Here is a 24,000-nt window from a genome sequence, read left to right as displayed (position 1 = left end):
TCAAGGACAGGACTCTCTCTCAGTTCATGTTTAGAAAGCCTCACTTTCAAAAGAATCTGATGTACTACGGTGAAATGCCTTCTTGTGTGCAGGGCACAAGTCCTAAAAAAAGAGGTGGGGGGACGTTGACGTCACGACAGGAAGTGACGTCACGGAAGGTGGCTTGCACCATCAGACTCATTGCCTCCCCTCGTTCCCCCCTTAGATGCGATTGCATCAGAGAAGCCAGCGCGTGAGCAGCGTTCTGAATGAGTTCCGATCTTGCCCCAGAGAGGCCAAAGAGTGAATGTGTGGCTCCATTTGCTCCAGTTATCGGTCTCCCGGTAAAATAAGTGGGGGATGCCGTCCACCCACGAGGTACCACGACTCGAGCCCTGCTTGTGTGTTAAAAAAATACACTTTCTTGAATTTTAAAAAACGCATCATCACGCTCTAATGTAATGTTTGTTGCATGATTTACTTGCCAAATATTTTCAGGGCTGAGCTCGTGCACAGGCTCTTAAACCAAGTTGACCCTCGGCTCGGCTCTGGCTCGGCTCTCCCTGTTAATGTGTTGGCTCACCCACCTCCCCCTCCCCTAACCCGCGGCCCCAGACCTACCAATCTCAGGGCCAGAGACGCACTCGGGACTCCCGCGCAGGGGTCGCCCAAAGCTGGCAGAGTAGATCGCCAGCACCGAGGTGTTCCGGCAGTGCAGGTGCAGCTTCTCATCCTCGCAGACTGTCCTCACCCGGTGGTTATCTAGAGGGAGAGAAAGGAACCTCGTTACTACCAACGTGGAAGGATCCCTTGAGTGACAAAAAGGCAGTGCGGACACAACCTGTGAGCTGTACACCAGAAATGGACCCTGAGTACCACCTGAAGCGCGCTACTTTACGACAGAAGCATGTAAGGGTCACAGAAGTATGTTGGGAGGCCTCCGATAATCCCTAGCACAGCCCCAACACGCGTCACACGGATCATTGTCAACCCTATACCAAAATCCCATAAATGAGGCCCACAATCTCTACCAAACCACGCACACACTCCAGCTGCGGCATATTCAGACAAGGCAACTTACCGCTTGAGATCCAGCTGGCACCCGATTGGACAAAGAAGCACAGTGCTTCGGAGGCATACCATTGGCAGCAATGCGCTATACAAATACCCAAATACAGCATGCCATGATGCATCATTGGGTTCTCTGACCTTAAATAGCCATGTCCCCTCAACAGCAGAGGGGACGTGCGTCTGGAGCCTCATGTTGTGGGAACGGGCTTCTTTTTGCCTGATGTGATTTCGAACTGTAAGTGCACTGGGACTCTGCTAACCAGGTTCCTGGTGCAATCTATTTTCCCAAAACTGTATCACAACTGGCACACCTTCAGATGCCCTTATAAGTCCCTGGTATATGGTACCCCTGGTACCTGGGGCATGGGTACAGAAAAGTGTCCTTGAGGGCTACAGCACCAATTGTGCCACCGTAGGGACCCCTCTCCAAGACCATGCACACTGCCATTGCAGGCTGAGCGTCTTGGTGCAGAGAAATCACAATCATCTGCAGGACACCCAGCCCGGTGAGCCGTGCCAACCATACACTGTATAAGATATAGGTAAATCACCCCTACTGCAGGCCTTTAGCCCTACGGCAGGGTGCACTATATCCTATGTGTGGGCATATCACATGAGCAGAGATGCCCCTACAACGTCCAGTCCATTCTGTGATGTTGTAAGTGGACAGGGAAGCCATGAAGAGTACGTGGGCCGGATACGGGTCAACACGAGTTTCCAAGCTCCTTGATGACTTCACTGATTGCTAAGGATGTTTGGTACCAAACATCCTGTCTTAATAAATCCCTACTGAGGCAAGTATTGGAATTCATTAATAAATTCACGCAGGAGACCATTTTGAATTGTCCCCTGAAACATTACCAAACACTGCTGTTGGTCCTGATTGTACTCGTCAGTCGGCCACCACCAGACATGTTTCTGGACCCCTGGGTGAGAGCGAGCGCTCTCCAGATCCAGAGACAAAGCCTGCCCTGGGCAGAGGTGTTCACACCTTCCCCCTGCAGTATCTGCCTCGGCAGAAGCGGGAACTTCAAAGGACACGCCGCCTTTAAACCCTGCCCCCAGCCCTCTGCCGTTAGAAGCAGATTGCGATTCCCCAGTCCACCTCCACTTTTGGCGGGAGGACTGGCTGGAAAATCAGGTAAATTAGGAGATGTGTCTACCTTCACCCTGCATCACCCCGCAGGTGGGGCAGGCGAGGTAGACCCCACATTTCACTATTTGCCATCTTGAGGATGGGGATAGTAGCCAATCAGGAGTCAGGGATTTTTCACCCCCAAGTAGCATGAACATATAGGGAGTGTAGGCACCCAGCAGGTCAGCAGCCCATTTGCTATTACATGACCTCCCCTCTAATGGCCCTAAATTCAGTATTTAGGTGGCCCCCTGAGAACCAGACTTCAGTTTGACAGAAATAAAAGCATACGACGGAAGAAGAGAGCTGGCGGACCAGGAACTGAGGCCTGCTGAAGAAGAAACCGATGGAAACACTGACAACTGCAAACAGAACTCGACAACTGACCTGCTGTCCATCCTGAAACCTTCAAGACCTCCAAGAAACCCCGGAGCCCTTTACAGCCTTCGCAAATTACCAAGAACCTCCCTTTGGTCTAGAGGCTCTAGTCCCCGGCCTTCACTGGAAAAGGAAGCTATCATGGTGAGGACCGGCATGGACAGTGGCCAGACGACTCACCACCCTCGACCCCTACTCGCATCCATCGCCTCTGAGATCGCCTCTCAGCCTAGTAGCTGCTGCTGGAGACAGCCCTACTCCTGTGAGACTGCTCCCTCCTGCTGGTGCCCTCGACTGCACTGAAGCAGGAACTTGGGCACGACCACCTTCCTTGATGGACTGCCTGGCACCTCACCTGTGCCCCGACTGCTGCAGGTGACGACGGAAAGTGCCCCTATGACCTCTGGTGCCTCCAACCAGGACATCTGAAACTGCCTGCTGTGCCCGAGCCCTAACTCACCAAAGATCGCCATCCTTCCGGGGAAGACAACCTCAGAAACCTGGAAGAGCGAGGTCAACCAAAACCCCACGGTGGCTTCCTGCTCCCAGCGACCACAACGGTAACTGTGTGGCGTCCCCCGACTCCATTGAACTCCATTGCCTCCTCCCGGCGACCATAGGGGTTGCTTGGCGGACTACCAAACTCCATTAAAAGCCTACGATAACCGATGCTTTCTCCACTGACCGCGATGGTAAATATTTGATGGGATCTTCCGCCGTGCGATGAAATACTGTAGGAATTGCATATTTCAAACTGCTCTACATTTTCTTCAAATTACAAAAAGTATACAAACTATCTGATTTTGAAATCTAGCTTCTCAAATTTCGATAAAGATAATTGGTATCTTTATACAAATAGGTCTTGGCAGGGTCGGATTGGGATCACAATTCGGCCCGGGCACTGACGAAAAAAGTGGCCCACATTCAAGAGGCGTGGCCCATATTTAAGGGGCGTGGCCCACATTCAAGGGGCGTGCCCTTTCATGAAACACTATTTGCACAGACAAGGAATGAAAGTGGGAGGATACTGTTCTTGCACACGACACAGGGCCAAGGTGACAATGGCCTACATGCTGAGCAACTAAAAAAATAGCAAGGCCCCTTTTTGTCACAAAATTATTCCAGCCCTCCAGCACAGGAGCACCTGAAAAGCAGCAAAGCCCCTGTTATTACTAACCTACTCAGCCCTCCCCAGACCTTCAGCTCAGGAGCACATGAACAGAGGTAAGGCCCCTGCAATTAGTAAATTAATCAACCCTCCAGGCCTTGGGAAAATGTCCTGACAGGGGAGCACAAAACACAGCTTTCTGGGTCATCCAAGGTAGCCAGGCAGTCAGGGGGGAGGCTGAGGTGAAGCTGGTGCATGGGAAGTGCCTTCCCAGTGTGTTCTGGCAGTTTGAGTGTTTACCATTTACTGTAGTATTACCCTTGTACCTGTGTATGGTACCCTTTTGTAACTTGCACACGTCACTTTTCTCTTGTAACACACTGTTTGCTACCTCTCACTTTTGTTTGCTTTAGATACTTGCACAAGTGCCACCATTGCCTACGTAACGTTTGTTCTTGTGCTGGAGTGTCTGCCATTAATTGCAGTATTATACCTCTACTTGTATTTTGTACACTTTTGTAACCTGCACACATATCTCTTTTTCCTCCTGTAATGTATCGTTTGCTCCTCTTGTATTTTGGTTGCTCACGATTTTCACTTTTGATTCATGTAACTTAACGTTTGCTTTTGTAATTTGTCCACTTATAATTGTATTATTGCTGTTCCTAGTGTGAAGCGCTCTGACACCTTCGGGTAAAGTCCGCGCTAAATAAAATCGCATAAATAAATAAATAAAACAAAAAAATTCCAAACATCACCAGGCCCCCACAGCAAGACCCATTCTTCCTCGCCCACTATGCCCTGAATGTGAAGGGCTGTGGGCGAGGTGTTAAGACTAACACCGTTTCTGGGCTGCGTGGGCGCCAGGGGGCCGAGGTGCAAATGGCTCAAAGGCCTGAGAAACACCTGGCCCCCAGGGAGGCCGATTATTGCAAACAATCACCCCTCCCCAGCCCAGCCTCAGCTTGATTGCTTGGCAGGGTAGGGGTGAAGGAGAGCCCACAGCTGACAATCGCTGTCTGGCCGCACAGCGAGGCTGCTTTCATTTTCTAAGTCTCTGTCTCCGTGCACTCTGTGGGCCGGTTTTTTTCTCCCCTTTCCTAGTCCACTCTCTGTGGACTGGGACAGGGGAGAAAAAAAAACGGCCCACAGAGGGCACTGAGGCACCGGCCCTTCGGCCCATTCCCGAATGCCCGCCTTGCCAATCCGCCCCTGGGTCTTGGATTTATTCTTGAGTATGTGCCCCATTATTGCCTCTGTGAGCACAACCAATGCTTATCACTACCCTCTGTTAAGCCTAACTGCTCGCCCACACTACCACAAAGGGAGCCTTAGTGTTATCTCCTTTTACCTCTGTTTACCATGTGCTGATCCACTGGACTCTCCGCACAGTGTACTTCGTTTTAGTGCACTAAGGATAGAGCCAGCGCCCACACATCTACTGGTTGTTCCCATCACGCACACGGCACCGCCTAGAGGCGGGCCTGCACTGAAAGCTTGAGCCAGGTTCAAGCCATGCGCCTTGCTCTGGCTCAGCTCGAGGTCCTCTTGGACACTCATGCCCAGTGCTTGAAATGGGGGGAAAGTCTTGGGACAGTTAATTCCGACGGTTGAAATGCTTCAGCTGAAGTGGAAGGGAGTAGGTCTCCTGTGCTATGAAATCGAAGGAGGGCCAGTCAGCTAAACAAGCCTTCCTGCCCGGGTGAAACCGAGGGAGGGCAGACAGCTAAACAAGCCTTCCTGCCCGGGTGAAACCGAGGGAGGGCAGACAGCTGAACAAGCCTTCCTGCCAGGGTGAAACCGAGGGAGGGCAGACAGCTAAACAAGCCTTCCTGCCAGGGTGAAACCGAGGGAGGGCAGACAGATGAACAAGCCTTCCTGCCCGGGTGAAACCGAGGGAGGGCAGACAGCTAAACAAGCCTTCCTGCCCGGGTGAAACCGAGGGAGGGCAGACAGCTAAACAAGCCTTCCTGCCCGGGTGAAACCGAGGGAGGGCAGACAGCTAAACAAGCCTTCCTGTCCGGGTGAAACCGAGGGAGGGCAGACAGCTAAACAAGCCTTCCTGCCAGGGTGAAACCGAGGGAGGGCAGACAGCTAAACAAGCCTTCCTGCCCGGGTGAAACCGAGGGAGGGCAGACAGCTGAACAAGCCTTCCTGCCCGGGTGAAACCGAGGGAGGGCCAGACAGCTAAACAAGCCTTCCTGCCCGGGTGAAACCGAGGGAGGGCCAGACAGCTAAACAAGCCATCCTGCCAGGATGAAACAGAGGGAGGGCAGACAGATGAACAAGTCTTCCTGCCCGGGTGAAACCGAGGGAGGGCAGACAGATGAACAAGCCTTCCTGCCAGGGTGAAACAGAGGGAGGGCAGACAGCTAAACATGCCTTCCTGCCCGGGTGAAACAGAGGGAGGGCAGACAGCTGAACAAGCCTTCCTGCCCGGGTGAAACCGAGGGAGGGCCAGACAGCTAAACAAGCCTTCCTGCCCGGGTGAAACCGAGGGAGGGCAGACAGCTAAACAAGCCTTCCTGCCAGAGTGAAACAGAGGGAGGGCAGACAGATGAACAAGCCTTCCTGCCAGAGTGAAACCGAGGGAGGGCAGACAGCTAAACAAGCCTTCCTGCCAGGGTGAAACAGAGGGAGGGCAGACAGCTAAACAAGCCTTCCTGCCAGAGTGAAACAGAGGGAGGGCAGACAGATGAACAAGCCTTCCTGCCAGAGTGAAACCGAGGGAGGGCAGACAGCTAAACAAGCCTTCCTGCCAGAGTTAAACAGAGGGAGGGCAGACAGATGAACAAGCCTTCCTGCCAGAGTGAAACCGAGGGAGGGCCAGACAGCTAAATGAGCCATCCTGCCAGGATGAAATCGAGGGAGGGCAGACAGATAAACAAGCCTTCCTGCCCGGGTGAAACCGAAGGAGGGCAGACAGCTAAACAAGCCTTCCTGCCAGGGTGAAACAGAGGGAGGGCAGACAGCTGAACAAGCCTTCCTGCCCGGGTGAAACCTAGGGAGGGCAGACAGATGAACAAGCCTTCCTGCCCCGGTGAAACTGAGGGAGAGGCAGACAGATGAACAAGCCTTCCTGCCAGGGTGAAACAGAGGGAGGGCAGACAGCTAAACAAGCCTTCCTGCCAGGGTGAAACAGAGGGAGGGCAGACTGCTAAAAAAGCCTGCCTGCCCGGGTGAAACCAAGGGAGAGGCAGACCGCTGAACAAGCCTTCCTGCCAGGGTGCCTGCTTCCCTGAATAAAATGTAAATATGCGTAACAGGTCAATCTTCAAATGTAATGGGTGCCTGGAAGCCGGTATTGGCGTTAATGGATGGAACCCCTTTAAGCTTCCTGATCACACACATTTATTCTTATTGAGAGATATTGACTGGGAGATACCAGTTAAGCCGCAAAGTGTGTGATTTGGACTGTGTACAGTCTGGCATTCCTAAAATCTATATTTTGGATGCACTTTTTAACCTTAATCCTTTTTGCACATGTTGTACCAGCCTATCTTACTGTGTGTAAGGTAAGTTTAAAATAATGGCTTACATGTTCTCCGTGCTTTCTTCCTCAGACTGAGACCTCGCAGCTCTAAACATACAAGTCACTTTTCCCCACTGCACCAACTAGGATTTCATGTTGTGTCTCTCTGGTGCTGTGCATTAACACACAGAGGTTCCATAGTGCACGATGGTGACTTTACCACTGATTAACAACATTTGCATTTCATTTTCATTTAAGCTGTGTGTGAAATATTTGAAAACAGTTACAGAATGCTTCGTTTTTTAGCCTCACCTTTGACCACACCCGCTTGCTCACTCACTCCCCCCCCATTGCACAGAGAATAACAGTTCCCATACTTTTTTAAATGCACTTCGGCCACTGCTAAAGCTCAAAACGAGCGGGTGTGGCTTGCCTGTGTGGCTTGCCTGCTACCCACACTCTTACCTAATGTGCCAAGAATGTAATCTAGTGGGAGAAAGCAACATGAAAAACAAACATTTACAATCCAACGGTCTCACCTTTGCCAAAGTTACAGCTATTGGCATTGACATTATTTATGTGTTGGTTTTGAAAACAGATAAATAAATGGCATTGTCATTTACAATGCCAATAGCTTAATCTCTCACAAATGTGAGACCTATTGCATTTGCACCCACACACAGAGACTCACACACACAGAGACTCACACACACAGAGACTCACACACACAGAAACTCACACACACAGAAACTCACACACACACACAGATCTCCCCCACACAGAGCCACACACACACACACAGAGCCCCACACACACACACATGGAGCCCCACACCCACACACATACAGAGCCCCACACACACTGAGCCCCACACACATACGGGGAGGCAGGTATCTCTGGTTCGGCCCTGAGCCTCCTCAACTCCTTTCTCCTCGATAGGGAACAGAGAGTGATGCTCGGCAACCACCTCTCCCCAGCAAAGTCTTTGCAATGTGGGGTGCCACAGGGGTCGGCATTAAGTCCGACCCTGTTCAACATCTACGTGGCCCCCCTTGCTAGACTTGTAAGATCGCAGGGGATGGAGGTGGTATCATACGCCGATGACACCCAGATTATGGTTTCACTCACTCAGTCCTCTGTCATAACATCTGCCTCTAGCTTCAGGTCCTGTATGCAACATGTTGCAGACTGGATGGTTACCAACTCCCTGAAGCTAAATGGCGACAAGACTGAGGTCTTGGTCTTTGGGAAGGACCAAAATGTCTGGTCGAGTGAGTGGTGGCCTTCCTCTCTCGGCATCTGCCCCACTCCCTCCCAATCTGCCAGAAATCTGGGTGTGGTGTTCGATACTTCACTCTCGATGTCCCTACAGGTGAATCGGACTGTTGCGACCTGTTGGGGCGTGATCAGGACGCTCAATAGAATTCGCAGCTATCTGTCTCTTCAAGCACGCAAGCAGATTGCAGTCACCCTTGTTGGTTCCAAACTAGACTATTGCAACTCTCTCTACATGGAATCCAACAAGGGCCTCATACACCGGCTGCAAATCGTGCAGAAGGCTGCTGCACGTTTTGTCCTAGATCTCCCCAGGGCTTCCTCTGCCACTGCTGCGAGGAGAGACCTTCATTGGCTGCCTATCCAGCACAGAATTTATTTTAAAATTCTGTGTCTGACCTATAGAGCTCTCGAGGATGGACCTAAAGGCGCTATCAGCTCCCTGCTTACCCGCTACCATCCTACAAGGTTTCTTCGCCCTTCAGGACTATTCCTACTCGTTGTCCCTCGCTTCAAGCTCACTAGGTGGGGAGCCAGGGCCTTCTCCGTCGCTGCCCCCCAGCTCTGGAACATCCTGCCGATGGAGATCAAGACTCTACCCTCTCTAGTGCTGTTTAAAAAGGCCTTAAAAACGTGGTGCTTTTCTAGAGCCTACACAGGTTGAGCTGCAGGGTTTTGTTATGAGCTGGATTTGGAATTAGGCGCCTTGACGCCCATTGGGCTAAGTTTGCGCATGATAAGACCCCTTTTATTATTATTATACGGAGCCCCACACACACACGGAGCCCCAAACACACACACACACACAGCGATACTCTACTCCATTAAACTCTGTCCACTGACACTCTACTCCACTCCATTCGATGTCACTACTCTACTCTACGACTTCTATGCCACTTTATTATTATTAATAAACATTTATAGAGCGCATGGCTACCCTCGGGCATCCCAGCGCTAAACAACTGAGTAGAGAAACCGATATTTTTAGGCAGCTATTTGTTAGAATAACCATGTTTTTAAAAGCTTCCGGAATGGTAGGCTGTGCGTAATGGAGGCATGTTCCACAGTTTCGCCACATTATAGGCAAAGGATCTTCCTCCGCATCGTGTCTGCCTGATTTTGGGAACAACTGCGAGATTAAGGTAAAGCGATCGCAGATTCCTCTTAGGGCTTCATGCCACTTGACTCCACTCTGACAATCTACTCCGCTCTATGCCATTCTACTCAACACACTCTCCTCCACTCTGCTCTACACCACTCCACGACTCTCAACTCAGCTCTGGCACTTTACTCCACTCATCACTACTTAAGTCTATGCCCTTCCACTCTACGACACTCCACGCCACACTCCTTTACCCCGCTAACAGCATATACTATGATGTACAACATTGCTTTCAGTGCTTTAATGCAGTCTGGGCTATTGCGCTCTAGAAATGCTACAATTAAAACATTGGCAAAGCCAATAACTCTTGCATAGGAGGGACCTATTGGCTTTGTCAATGTTTGTTTCAAACATACCTCAAGCGATTTTTCTAATGCATATATCAAAGCAGGCTCCACGTAGGCTTCATGTAAGTGTTATTATTGTTACTTGATGAAACTACTATCCTCAACGGAGGCACCATCGTGATACTGGTATTTTGCACAAAATGCACTTGATTAGGACCAGAAAGTTAGAGGTCATAGGTAGGGATCAGTAGAGCACAAGTTAAGAACTTCTGGTTTATAGTGGTAAATGACGTCATCTCTTATTTGGGCACACGTTCCCTGCGTTTTGAGGTGAGCATGATATTCTGTTTTTGTAAAATAATACTTGGCTGTCTCGATGTTGAAATTACCAGAAAGGTGTCAGATGATTTAGCGGGTATTAATTTTGACGACATCCGAAGGATGAAAGGCTAATTGGCCCTTTGTGAAGTCGGACCTGTGGCTTTCGGGTTCAACGCGGATTTCTGCAACGGGTGCTTTAATCCTCTGAGCCGTTGTGTGCTGCGTGGGCTCAGTTTTATATCCGTATTTTCCTGCACCGAGGAGTGTTATAAACTATTCTGCCCGCTACCTTATCAAGAACAAGATTATGTTTAAGGAGATGATATTGGATAGAATGCCCACTATAGTGTTTGTCACCGAAACATGGGCCAAGGATTCATCCGACCCCGATTTAATCGAGGCGGTCCCGGATGGGTACTGCCTCGCCAGGCTTGATAGACAGGGCCGAGTGGGAGGCGGGATAGCAATCCTTTACAAAGATCATCTTCATTGTCATACCATACCTATACCTGATTTTCCGGACAGTTTTCAAGCACTCTATTTCTCTATAAAGGAAGCGCAATGTCCCTTCTTTAATGGAATCTTACTCTATCGACCTCCAGGTTCGAGAACCCATTTTACGCACAACCTCCTCCAGTCCCTTGAACCCTATTTCGGCCGAGATAACTTTTCTATCCTGGGTGATTTTAATTATCACTTAGAACGCCATGACCTTTCTGATACCTCATGTCTCACTGAGGCGCTGGAATCATGTGGGCTCACGCAGCGTGTTACCGGAGCCACCCATCGTGCAGGACATACACTGGATGGTATCTTCTCCAATGACCCCCGTCTGACTATTAAGGATTCGATTCATCTATCCTGGTCTGACCATCTGGCGGTTCCTTTTCTTTTGGAACGCCATAGGGTGGACTCCTGTAAAAAAGGGAAGCACATAATGGAGACTGCTAGAAACTTTAGGAATATCAATAGTGATTCCTTTGTGCCCTGGGCTGCAAGCCTCTCTATCACCGGCTTAGACAGCGTACAGGCTGCAGTCGCCCATTTTGAACAGGTCACCACTGCAGCCCTGAACAAACTGGCTCCAGTTCAGTCTCGGCGCCGAGCCAGAAAGAGACCATCTGCCCCCTGCTTCTCTGACTCCCTCAGACTTCTTAGGCAAGAAGTGAGGAGAAAGGAGAGGCTTTGGCATGCCAGCTGGGACTTTAAGAACAAGGAAGCCCATAAACTCCTTGTCAAAAAATATAAAGCTGAGATTGTGCAGGCTAAACAAGAATACTTTGTTACCATGACCAACTTGCTTTCTTCGCCGAAGGAGCTTTTTAAAACTGTGGACTCCTTAGTCAAACTGCAAGCCCCGGACCCTGTCATTCCTTCGCAGGACTTATGTGATAAGATTGCCTCCTTCTTCCACACCAAAATTCAGGAGATTCACCTGGCCCTCGAGGTACAAAGAACTTGTATCAGTGCGCCCACCTCAGGGGTGGAGATGAGCACGACTACTATAGACATCTCCCCGTCATGCACCTTGGACTCTTTCCCCCCGCTGGCCTTACAAGACCTGGAGTTACTGCTAAATAAGACCAAGTCTGGTTCTCCCTTGGATTCCTGCCCGTTGAAAGTCATCAAGCAGTGTAGGGAGACCCTCCTGCCACCATTGCTAGAGGTAATGAATCTAGCCATTGGAGACGGGGTTTTCCCTACAGAATGGAAGAAGGCGGTAGTAAAACCCTTGTTAAAAAAGGCCTCCCTGGATCCAGAGATCCTAAAAAACTTCCGGCCTATCTCGCTGCTTCCTGCCCCAGCGAAGATGCTTGAGGCACATCTCAACAAGCACCTCGCTGTCTTTGTGGAAAGCTCGGGATGCCTAGACTCCTCCCAGCATGGATTCAGGAGAGAATTTAACACCGAGTCAGCCCTCACTATCGTGCTCGATAAGATCCGCACGACAGTAGATGGGGGCCAGACCTCTGTCCTGGTCCTGCTAGATCTATCTGCGGCTTTCGATACCTTCTCCCCCTCAGTTCTTTCATCTCGGCTGAGGGAGGTGGGGGTGAAAGACACAGCTCTGGATCTTTTGACCTCTTTCCTCACAGGGAGGGAACAAAGAGTCAAGCTGGGGGAGTTCCTATCTCCATCCCGACCAGTGCTGTGTGGGGTCCCTCAAGGGTCGGCACTTAGCCCGACCCTTTTTAACATCTATGTGACCCCACTAGCTAAGCTAATAAGATCTTTCGGGATGGAGGTAGTTTCCTACGCAGACGACACTCAAATCCTCGTCTCTCTCCCCCATTCTGATGTCCTAACCGCCTCCAAGTTTAGATCTTGTATGGAGGCGGTTGGTCATTGGATGATTCAGAACTCCCTTAGACTGAATGGGGAGAAGACTGAGGTGATGGTGTTTGGGTGGAAAGAAAACATCTGGTCAGCCAATTGGTGGCCTGACTCTTTAGGGACATGCCCTTCCCCTACAACATCTGCCAAGAATCTCGGGGTGCTGATAGACCCTGCCCTTGACTTGGGCAGCCAGGTGAGTAGAACCGTCTCCACCTGCTGGGGTTTGATTCACATCCTTCAAAGGATCAGGAAATATCTCTCCTTGCAGGCTAGAAAACAAATAGCTGTCGCACTCATTGGTTCTCGTTTGGACTACTGTAATGCACTGTATGCTGGGCTTAACAGGAGCCACCTGCAGCGCTTACAGGTAGTCCAAAACGCCATAGCCAGATTTGTTCTGGACATTCCCAGACGTTCCTCGGCCACTGCGGCCAGGAAAACGCTGCATTGGCTACCGGTAGAACATCGAATCAGGTTAAAAGTCCTATGCTTGACCTACAGAGCCATCGCCAAAAACAGCGACTCTGGAATCGGGTCCATCATTTCCCTCTACATTCCTGGAAGGGACTTTGGTTCCTCCGGGAAATTGCTTCTGACAGCCCCCCGCGTACGAAGAGCTAGATGGGGTGGCAGGGCCTTTTCCACTCTAGCTCCCAAATGGTGGAATGACCTTCCCCTGGACCTGAGATCCCTTCCGTCTTTACAGAACTTCCGGACTGCCCTAAAAACTCTCCTCTTTCGGCAAGCCTATATGTAAGGTCTTCTGTCTCTATTACTGATCATCTTGTTAGGCGCCTTGATACCTGCGGGTTATTGTTTTGCGCATTACAAATCTCCTTCATATCATATCATATCAGACATAACACACGCTCTGAGGCAGCGTACTGTGCAATTCACCCTTAATCTGTGACTACGTGGCCCGAAAGACGGTTTATGTTGCTGCTTCGTCGGCTGGCGGGGGATTCATATTTCACACATCTTTGAAATTGTGCAAATAAGATTCCATATTAGCAAGGTGGAAACATTGTGCAAATGATGGAAAGTACACTCCGCCTTGCATTGCCACTGCCTTTTTATTTCCTTAGTGTGTATTAAACAAGGGTTTACATAAGCATTTGGTGGGCCATCATTAATAATGAAGGTGGAACTGGAGTAAAGAAATAGAAATAAAATGCGCATTACAACCCCCCCCCCATCTGGATATTGTTGAGCCTGGCAGGGGGGAGGGGGAGTCAAGGTGGTAGGGGGTGTCGGTCAGTGGGGAGGGGGTGTTGGGTGATGTCTGGGGACACACGGGCTCTAGGACCTGGAGGGAGCCCGCCCTCCGAGGGCTCCCCGAGAGCCGCCCTGTGCCACTCTCCCCGAGGCTGGCAGGCGTGTGCTGTACCTCTTGCACCAGGCGGGCGCCTAACCGGCTCTCTCTCCCCTCTAGGCAAAGGGTGAGTGCAGAACATTAAGGTGTCATTTCATGAGTGTGCACGAGGGCGGGTGTGTGCTGGGTGTGTGATGGTGAACGGGCGTCACCTCTTTTCAGAAAGGACAATGTCTAAGAAAATGCTAAATAATTGTATATGCGTATCTATGGCAGTGCATGTAGAAACATCCCAGTTAGGCCTGGCCTCGTGGCGTGGTACCCCCAACCCTCAGTGCCCGACAGTTGCCCCTGTACAGCAGAAACCCCCGGTCGTCCCATCTTCTGTCTGCCCCGCTCCCTCCATGACCCTACCGATAGGACAACCATCTCCGTATCCCGCCATCTATCTTCCCGGTACCGGACACCCCCAACCTGCATCAACCCCGAAGGCCTCCGGTAGCCATCACCCTTCCCTAAGATCCCTGACTCCATAGATCCCTGCATGACCCCGGCCCCAGCAAAACACAGGCACCAGACGCGCCATGCCCGGCTCGGGGGTAGAGGGCTTCCTCTGAGTGAGATAGGGTGGAGTAGTTTCGATCACACCTCCGGCCTCCCCCTGAAGACTGGTTTCGATAGCCCCTCCGGCCTCCCCGAGAGCTGGCCCCACTCCCTGCTGGGTGTCTGGAAACCACCGGACCCATCTTCAAAGGATCAAAGGGCCGGATCGCAGGAAACCCCGACAATCAGCCCCCGGGCACCAGATACCCGCCTGCGAGGGCTCAGACTTCAAAGGGAATCAGGACTATAACCAGGGCCACTCTGGAACTAGCGGGCAGATGAATCCTGTAAGAAGAGAGCCCTGCTGACCTGGTCGCGGCTCAACGTCTCATGAAAAGATTGCTATCTGAACTTTGGAACCTTTGTGAGCCCTGCTGACTTGGTCGCGGCTCCCTCGAACTTTAACAACCTTGGCGTGAGTCCTGCTGACTTGGTCGTGGCTCCTTTGAAATCTACCGTCCTCTGCTTGAGCCCTGCTGACTTGGTCGTGGCTCCCTCGAACTTTAACAACTTCGGCGTGAGCCCTGCTGACGTGGTTGCGGCTCCCTTGAAACCTCACGACGCTGCAACAACCTCAGCTTGAGCCCTACTGAGGTGGTTGCAGCTCCCCAAGAACTGAAGGACACTCCGTTCACTCGTGCCCGAGCTCTGCTGACCTGGTCGCGGCTCGGAGAGTACTCTGGTCCGGCTGGACCAACAACGCTACCAAAACAACGTAACTCGAGGAGGGTGAGTGGAGCAACCAGTGCGACCAACGCCTACAACAGCCCGTATCCCCCGGCTCGAGGATTGAGAGCCGTGCGCCAGACACACGTCGTACTGGCCCCAGTACTGTGACTGTCCCGCTTCCCACACCCCGGCAACTAAGAACTTACGAACCCTCGACCTAAATGTAAGTACTTGACTATTTGACCCGAAAAGTACCTCATAACCACTGCTTGATAAAGAACCTTTTATTAAGTAATCTCTAGGTCGTGTCCTTTTATAGAGTGGTGGAATGTCAGCGTGTACGATCCTAAATATGAAGCCCTCTCCTGTAGGGCCTCATCACGCCTGTGCTCAGCAGCGTTCCTGGGAGAGGTGGGTCACGGGGTGGTCAGGAGAACGACCTCTGTCCCCCCAAGGATCGCCCCTTCTAATAATCCCGATAACACGTAATTTACACATCTGTGCTAGGGAAGCGCGCGTACGCATTGGTAACCGCAGTGCAATTGTAGGATGTTGTCACCACAGTACGGTTCATGGCCTCGTATATTACATATCGTAGTGATTTTAGAGTTTCTGTCTTTGAAACTTGGGAAACCCGGTGGGAGTCTCGGCGTCTGTTCGACATCCTGTGATTCTGGGAAAATCACTCCACCTCCTCTTGCCTTTCCAAAAAAAAACGTGCCCTTTGGGGAATGTAACTGGTGCTGGTGCAAAGAGCCCCGATACCGTCGCGTCAAGCTCGCGCTATATAAAAGTGAAAAAAACTATCAGTCAGTCCTCTTCAGTTTAATTTCTACTTAAACACATTCACAGCAGTTCAATAACTTGATGACACTTATAATTGAAATAAAAAAACGACTGTTTTTTCGGTCTCATTTAAAGCTAGCACACTAGACAAAGTTGTCTTTCTGATCGTTAATTTTTGTAACGAAATGCTTATTTTTTTCTGCCACCTTATTTAGAACAATGGAGCTTTCCACTCTACACGTATTGACTAGTACAGCGCAAAGGTGAAATGTCAGGTTGTTACAGGAGTCCTGCCTAATTAATGTGAGAAAACACTGTTTACTGCCTCATGCCAGTTACAGTGATCGAACAGAGGAGAAGTACTCTTGATGAAAGGCAAATGCCTTTCCAGAGTCCTCCTGTTTTGCTGCATGCAATTAACCCTTTCTGCTTCGATGTTCTGGTAAAAATACCTTTGTTTATGACGTTTGTACACGAAAACGGAGCGCTATGTAAACCATGTATGGAGAGTCATTGGCAGTCAATTATTCATGATCATCGCATTCATGGTTCCTCCCCACACTCAGCAGTGGTAATAAATATCGTATTACACTCCGGGCATCTGCATACCTATCAATCAATTTAATCAATGTTTCGCTATTACATAAATACCTGTCATTATCAGTAGATATAATAAAAAGTGACTTGTGAGCTGGTCTCAGAAAAGGATCCTGTGTGTGGGTTTAAATCCGCTTATGATGGCATTCTCGTGGGTTCTTGATGAACACTTCATCTGTGCCCCCTCGAGTTGCTGTATTTTTGTTGTAACCTCTCTCTGCCGGTGCCCACCCTCGGATCCGGTTCTCGGGTACATCTCACCCCCCTCGGCACCTGTCACCGCAGCTGCTGCGCCCAGGCGGCGTTCGAGGCGCTGCGCAAATTAATTTTCTCAGAACTGTTGGAAAAGCAATTAGCAGCCGTCCCGGATGCGACAGGATCGTAAAACCATACACAATGTGGAAACAAGGACAATGAGGAGGTGATGTGTCTGCTCACGCTGCCTGCACTTCCAAGTCAGCCCTCTGATTGGTTAATAAGGAACACCAATCAGAGAGCTGACTTGGGCGTGCAGGCAGCGTGATGAGGGGCTGCTCTCTCCCGATGACGTCAGGGAGAGAAAGAAGAGAGGAAAAACGCCCCGGAATTGGGAAAAGACGGGGCTTAAAGGGAGTGACGCCCCTCTCCGCCAATGGCTGGCCAGCATTTACGAGGCCAGCCAATGGAGAAGAGGGGTGGGTTCAAACCCCCATTCTAAGAAACATTAAATCTTCGGACCGAACTGCGCAAGCGCAGCCTACGGTCCTCGACCTAAAAAACGAGGAATTATCCTAGCTTCCCCACTTGACCAAACTGTGTGATCCTAGGTAAATCTTTTCCAGTATACTTCCTTTTTCCTTAATGCTTTTGAGGGAACTTTGAAATACTTGAGCTCAGGGTGTGTGCAACCAGCACCTCTCTTATGTCTGGGTTAAATAGACTAGTGCCACACCACCAGCTCACCAGGCTCTGACCACGAGGTGCACACAGACGAGGGGACGCTACTGTTTGGCTAGTGCATAGCTCATGTCTGCCTAGCCTGGGCTTGCATGTGTGGTTGGTGTTGTGCCAGGAAGGGGGCGTGTCCTCAGTGGTTGATTTGTAAAGCAATAATCTCCAGGGCCCACACCAGGAAGAAATCCAGCCCCTTGCACTCTCCTTTGCCCCTGCCAGCCCTGGCAATGACAGTACCAGCAAAATTACTATCCATCACACTCCGGTGTGCAATTCAGACTATTCCAGGCCCCAAAAGTTGTGAGAAAGGCTTGGTTGGCCTTATTAATGATTGTTGTTGCATATTAAATTAACAAACACCTGTTGTTGTTCTCAAATTTAGCAGACAGCGCCTCCATGTGGCAGACTTTCACAAGCGCAAGTGCTAATAATTAAGCACCGGGAACCACCGGCTGAAATTAGGCACTGCCTGTCCTAACGTGGCAGAGATTTTACGGTGCACGAGACTTTGAAAGGGGCTCTGAATTCGTCACTATGAACAAGGTGAGCATGAAGAGCGCCGCAAGAATCTGGCGAGGGGCATGTCCTTGAATAGATACATAAAGCACTGAGATGGCTAAGCGAGCTAACATATACACATTATCTGCAGGTCGAGAGTTGTTTACAGCGCTTCGAAACTGCAGTGGTGTGATGCAGAGTGCTATATAAAAACAAGTGATTACTGTCATTGTTCCTGTTTTGGTCATGGGCAGCTGCTGGTTAAGGGATCAATGGTGTCGGTGAGCGGGGTTTGGGGAGGTGGCGGGGGGTCGTTGTTTTTCGTTCCCCCAACTTGGGTCAGAACACAAGATTGTGAATTTGTTTTCTGATTAGACTAAAAGGGTGCTGTAGAGTTTGACCCCGATGCAACACTGCAGGTACTGGGAGATGCCAATGAGCTGCCGAGCTTTGACCTCAGGTTGTCCTTAGGTGCGGCTCAAAGCGTTTGTTGCTGTAAGTTAGGGACTGTGCCATCTCTTGCTGCTGCAGATCGCAGGGCGCCTAGAAGGAGGTCTGACTCAGAGCTGATTTTGAAAAAGAAGAAGTCCACGAGGTCACTTCAGCTTGCATCACCCCATGCCCCTGTAGACACTGCCAATGACAGCAGCAACACAACTGCTAACCATCACACTCTTACAAAGTGACAATTCAGACGACTCAAGGCCCCCAAAGCTGTGAGTGGCTTGGGCGGAAGGTGTTCGTTATTTTTAATGTATTTGAAATTAATAACTAACTGTTATCTTATGTGTCTCTATATAAGGCAACAGTGCCACCTTGTGGCAGAATGTCATAAGGGCCGGTGATGACAATTCAGTGCCGGTGCTGAGCACCAGAATCCACGGCTCAAATTAAGCGCTGGTCTGACTGGCTTCAGGGAACAAGTTGAGCTTTGATTAGAAAGGCGGGAGAGGAGTTGAATAAAGAGGAGAATCCAGCAAGTGCCTTGCACTTGGGCAATGCTTGAACAGAAATGCTAATGTGCTGAAAAGAAATGTGTTTTTAGAACTTTACGAAAAGTTGGTTCAAGTGAAATAGACCAGAGAGAAAGCGGTAAACTGTTCCATTCCCCACCAGCCAAAACCATGAAAGATTGGCCAACAAGTCTTTCCCGGCTGCACCCAGGTGCTGGTAACCAGCAAAGCTGAGGCCGAAGGCAGGGTCTGGATGGCTGATAGTGCCTGATTCTCCACATCAGGTACTCAGGGAGCTCGGCTATTGAATGTATAATGGGAAAGAATCCTCTTCTTGACTGGTAACCAGTGTAACTCTTCGAGAGAATGATAAATATGGATCCTCTGAGGGATGTTGTAGGAGAGTAGGGTCTGCTATCCTATGGTCACCCCAATTCTGCTTTTTGCTTCACTGGTTTTCGACTTACTGAGGCTGTGGGCCTGCTAATCAAACCCCCAGCCTGCTGTTCTCTCTCTAAATTCACATACCTGTACTATAGGTACATAACCCAATTGGAAAATGGACCGCTTGTCAGCCCCTGTACCAGGCACTATAGGTGCTCAGGGCATAGGTGCCACCAAGGCCTACCAGGGGCTGAAGCATAGCTTTTGCCACCCCCGGCTGGCTATCCAATCTGACACAACTGGCTGATCACTCGGCTGGGGCAAGTGGGTGTAATCACCCCTTGCTTAGATGTAGTATACCTATATCTAAACCTATATCTGGACACATATAAACCTGTGAGCCACTCCTATGGAAGGCCTTATCAATCCTGGAGGCAGAGTGCGTGGTTTAATGTGAGATGGAGCTCTGGCATGAGCTGAGCCTGTCTGCAGCTGTCGGGAACAACTCCCTAAGCTGTTCCGGGATAATGCCAAACCATATACTATTAAGTGCATTATAATCCTCGCTGGATGCAAAGTGCCGCAAAGGGGAGCAAAGCCCTAACTGTGCTACAAAAAAAGAGATACATAGCTTGGGTGAGCCGTGACCTGGGTTGTACCTTGATGTGGAAACAACACCCAGCTCAGGAGCAGGCGCAGGCAGTAGTGCAGGGTTGAGTCAGCTCAGGAGCAGGCGCAGGCAGTAGTGCAGGGTTGAGCCAGCTCAGGAGCAGGCACAGGCAGTAGTGCAGGGTTGAGTCAGCTCAGGAGCAGGCGCAGGCAGTAGTGCAGGGTTGAGTCCGCTCAGGAGCAGGCACAGGCAGTAGTGCAGGGTTGAGTCAGCTCAGGAGCAGGCGCAGGCAGTAGTGCAGGGTTGAGTCAGCTCAGGAGCAGGCGCAGGCAGTAGTGCAGGGTTGAGTCAGCTCAGGAGCAGGCGCAGGCAGCAGTGCAGGGTTGAGTCAGCTCAGGAGCAGGCGCAGGCAGTAGTGCAGGGTTGAGTCAGCTCAGGAGCAGGCGCAGGCAGTAGTGCAGGGTTGAGTCAGCTCAGGAGCAGGCGCAGGCAGTAGTGCAGGGTTGAGTCAGCTCAGGAGCAGGCACAGGCAGTAGTGCAGGGTTGAGTCAGCTCAGGAGCAGGCACAGGCAGTAGTGCAGGGTTGAGTCAGCTCAGGAGCAGGCACAGGCAGTAGTGCAGGGTTGAGTCAGCTCAGGAGCAGGCGCAGGCAGTAGTGCAGGGTTGAGTCAGCTCAGGAGCAGGCGCAGGCAATAGTGCAGAGTTGAGTCAGCTCAGGAGCAGGCCCAGGCAGTAGTGCAGGGTTGAGTCAGCTCAGGAGCAGGCGCAGGCAGTAGTGCAGGGTTGAGTCAGCTCAGGAGCAGGCACAGGCAGTAGTGCAGGGTTGAGTCAGCTCAGGAGCAGGCGCAGGCAGTAGTGCAGTGCAGGGTTGAGTCAGCTCAGGAGCAGGCGCAGGCAGTAGTGCAGGGTTGAGTCAGCTCAGGAGCAGGCGCAGGCAGTAGTGCAGGGTTGAGTCAGCTCAGGAGCAGGCACAGGCAGTAGTGCAGGGTTGAGTCAGCTCAGGAGCAGGCGCAGGCAGTAGTGCAGTGCAGGGTTGAGTCAGCTCAGGAGCAGGCGCAGGCAGTAGTGCAGGGTTGAGTCATCTCAGGAGCAGGCGCAGGCAGTAGTGCAGGGTTGAGTCAGCTCAGGAGCAGGCACAGGCAGTAGTGCAGGGTTGAGTCAGCTCAGGAGCAGGCACAGGCAGTAGTGCAGGGTTGAGTCAGCTCAGGAGCAGGCACAGGCAGTAGTGCAGGGTTGAGTCAGCTCCGGAGCAGGCACAGGCAGTAGTGCAGGGTTGAGTCAGCTCAGGAGCAGGCGCAGGCAGTGGTGCAGGTTTGAGTCAGCTCAGGAGCAGGAGCAGGCAGTAGTGCAGTGCAGGGTTGAGTCAGCTGAGTAGAGGAAGATACTGCCACAGGGAAAGGGTCTTGATGGAGGGAGATACCCTTGGACTGAGATAGGGTATGACACTTGCGGCACAAACCTGGATAAATTCGTCCCTTTTTGGTACCCAGCAGCAGTGTTCAGTGCTGAAGCTCCTGGCCTCAGTGGTGTCTGGCCTATGCGAGGGGCAGAAGTGGCGTCTATGCGCGCACCTGGTTTGTCAAGCTATGAGGTTGACAGAGGTTAGGCCCTCAAACGTATCACATTTACACTTGTGATGAAATTAAATCAAGTGAAAAAAGAAATGTATATAGCGCTCTAACCCCGCTGATATCAAGGCGCTTGTAACAAATGATGAGGCTGCAAGCTTATCTTGTTAACCTGTTAAAATCAGGTTTGCAGTGTCAACATTATCGGCGCCATCTGGTCCCCCTTTTGAGTCCATTCGTGCCCGTAAGCGGCAGCCATTTTAAATACCATGGCCTCTCTGTCCATCGCCAACAGCCAGCGCGTCTCTCTCTCTCTCCCCTGACCTCGCAGGCATCCCCCGCGCGCTGACAACCCCCGCTCCCACATGCTTGGGCCATAAACCCCTCTTCAGCGCAACCCTGCCTTGGAACCCCATCCTGTTCCCAGCTCAACACCTCCCTCCATTCCTTTCATGATCCCGGGTCCTTTGATAAAACCCCCTTTCCTCTGTGCCCGATTGTCTTACTCGTTCCCAGGCCGCCACCTGGCCCTGCGGATGCTGTTTATTGCCCCCCCATACAGTAGGAAGCTTCTCCCATCAAAGGATCCACGAGTTGATCAAAGCCCCCACCCCATGAGATCCGATCGACCACATACATTCCGTGAATCGGCGGAATGTCCAGCTGCGCAACAATCGTCACCTGTTGTGACCGGGGTGGGGACTTCAACTGTAAATGTGTGTGGGAACGGGCCTGAAGCGAGGATTCCGAGGATGTCCTTCCATACTTCAAAGCATTTGCAAGAATGTGCCACATGCAATAAACTGTAATAAAGATCATAAACCTGTGTATAAGAGGCCAGGCCTCAGAGATGCGGTTAGAGCACCTCGAGAAGATACCCTGTTGTCTGATTTGATGTGTTCTGCTCCGTCGGAATAAAACTTCTGTTTCCTGCCTTCCAGTCTCCAGCGCCTGCCTCTTTGTTTGGTAACTTGAGTGGTATAGAGGCGGTTAGCGCCGGGCAACTTTGAAAAAGGTCATCGGCCCATACCTTTTTCCACAATTGGCGTCCCAAACGTGGGGCCCATCAGCGACTCGTGGATCCAGTGGGAGAGGTCCTGACGACAGAGTGAACGACTGTAACGATCGGGACAGCTCCTGTCCAATAGACCCTCGTCTGACAGCCGATCATCCGAACTTCACTGGTTCCGAACAGACCTCTCTCGAGTGATCTACGGTCCTGACTGGGAACCATCAGGAGTGCCGCGACGATCACGAAGAATAGAGGACGATCGGGCGCTGGATTCGGAAGACAAGAAACTGTCCATGCAGTCCGGGTAAGGTCGTGTATCACGACAAATTGAGAAATGATTGTTTGATTTGGATAATACTACTATTACTCTTTGAATTGTTGGTTCTTTTTGTAGATTCGCTGTCTGCAAACGGAGAAAAACAGGTTCTCTCTTTGCAGGCAATGAAGGATAGGTAACGCAGACTTTTGTCCCCGTTGTAATCCGTCGTGCCTATCTTCCTCCCCCACTGATTGATTGTTTGGCCCGAACTGTTGTTCGCGGATTGTTTTCTGGAGATTCTGTCTGCAAACAGGGAAGAACAGGTTCTCTCTTTGCAGGTAGTGAAAGGGTAGGTAACGCAGACTTTTGTCCCCGTTGTAACCCGTCGTGCCTACTTATTCTCCCCATTGATTGTTTGATTGACCGAACATTGACTGTTCGATATTGGTTCTTTTGAGGTATTCACTGCCTGCAAATAATGAAGAATAGAAATATTCTGTCTAGTCTTTGCACGCAGTGATAAGATAGGTAGTGCAGACTTTTGTCCCCGTTGTAATCCGTCATGCCTATCTTCTCCCCACTGATTGGTAGCCTGTTTAGCCCGGACCGCTTATTAGAGATGAACCATCCAGCTCCACTGGAAGGCACCCCTAATAAGGACATGTTCATGAAGCATGGATTGATCGCTATAGCCTATAGCAAGCTGTGGCATAAATATACGAAGAAGGATCAGAAAAGTCAGTGGCCACTGATAGGATCCTTCGATGAGGATAAAATAAGCGCGCTAGAAACAGCCCTTGGGAAACACAAGACAACGCCCACTATGCTTGATAGTCTCGGCATGTGGCGCAAAGAAACCGAACAGCGTAAAAAGAGAAATGAAAGTAGGTTGGGAATAGAGCTGCGAAAGGCAGCCCACCTAGCTGCTAAGAGATTAGAAGAAGAGATAAAGGAGAGAGAAGAAGCCAAACAGAAACTAGAGGTAGAGACATCAAGCCAGTGTCCGGTTAGAACGCCCTCTACGCTCTACCCTGAATTGCCCTCGAAACAGCGAGCCAACGATGATCTTTTGTTAGGTCCTCCGATCATCTACATGCCCCCTCCATATGCCCCTTCCCAACCCTTAGCACAGCACTCGCCACCTCCAAGCACAAACAAGAGTAGTACCAGAGCTTCGGTCCCCATGGCCTGCGCGCCGGCCGAACCCCTTGTACTAGATACAGCACAAGCGACAGTGTTAGATGACCCAGAGGCCCGAAAGACAGATTCCACAAGAACGAACAGATTAAGC

The 24,000-nt window shown here is 50.8% G+C and overlaps 1 protein-coding gene across 6 annotated transcripts in view; it reads right to left on the bottom strand.

The window, feature by feature from the left end:
- The window catches only part of LOC147689474 (protein eva-1 homolog C-like), a 178,829-nt gene that overhangs the window by 92,229 nt on the left and 62,600 nt on the right, over positions 1-24,000 (bottom strand). For all 6 annotated transcript variants that reach the window (XR_015300730.1, XM_086942247.1, XM_086942246.1 and 3 more), the window contains one exon: positions 601-741. Coding sequence is in view for 5 of the 6 variants with exons in the window: in XM_086942247.1 (XP_086798373.1) it covers positions 601-741 (141 nt within the window). In the remaining variant the exon portion in view is untranslated. The remainder of the gene's footprint in view (positions 1-600; positions 742-24,000) is intronic.

This window comes from Lissotriton vulgaris, chromosome 10 (genome assembly GCF_964263255.1).
Source record: "Lissotriton vulgaris chromosome 10, aLisVul1.2, whole genome shotgun sequence".
NCBI classification, from domain to species: domain Eukaryota; kingdom Metazoa; phylum Chordata; class Amphibia; order Caudata; family Salamandridae; genus Lissotriton; species Lissotriton vulgaris.
This window is presented reverse-complemented; position numbering and strand designations above follow the sequence as displayed.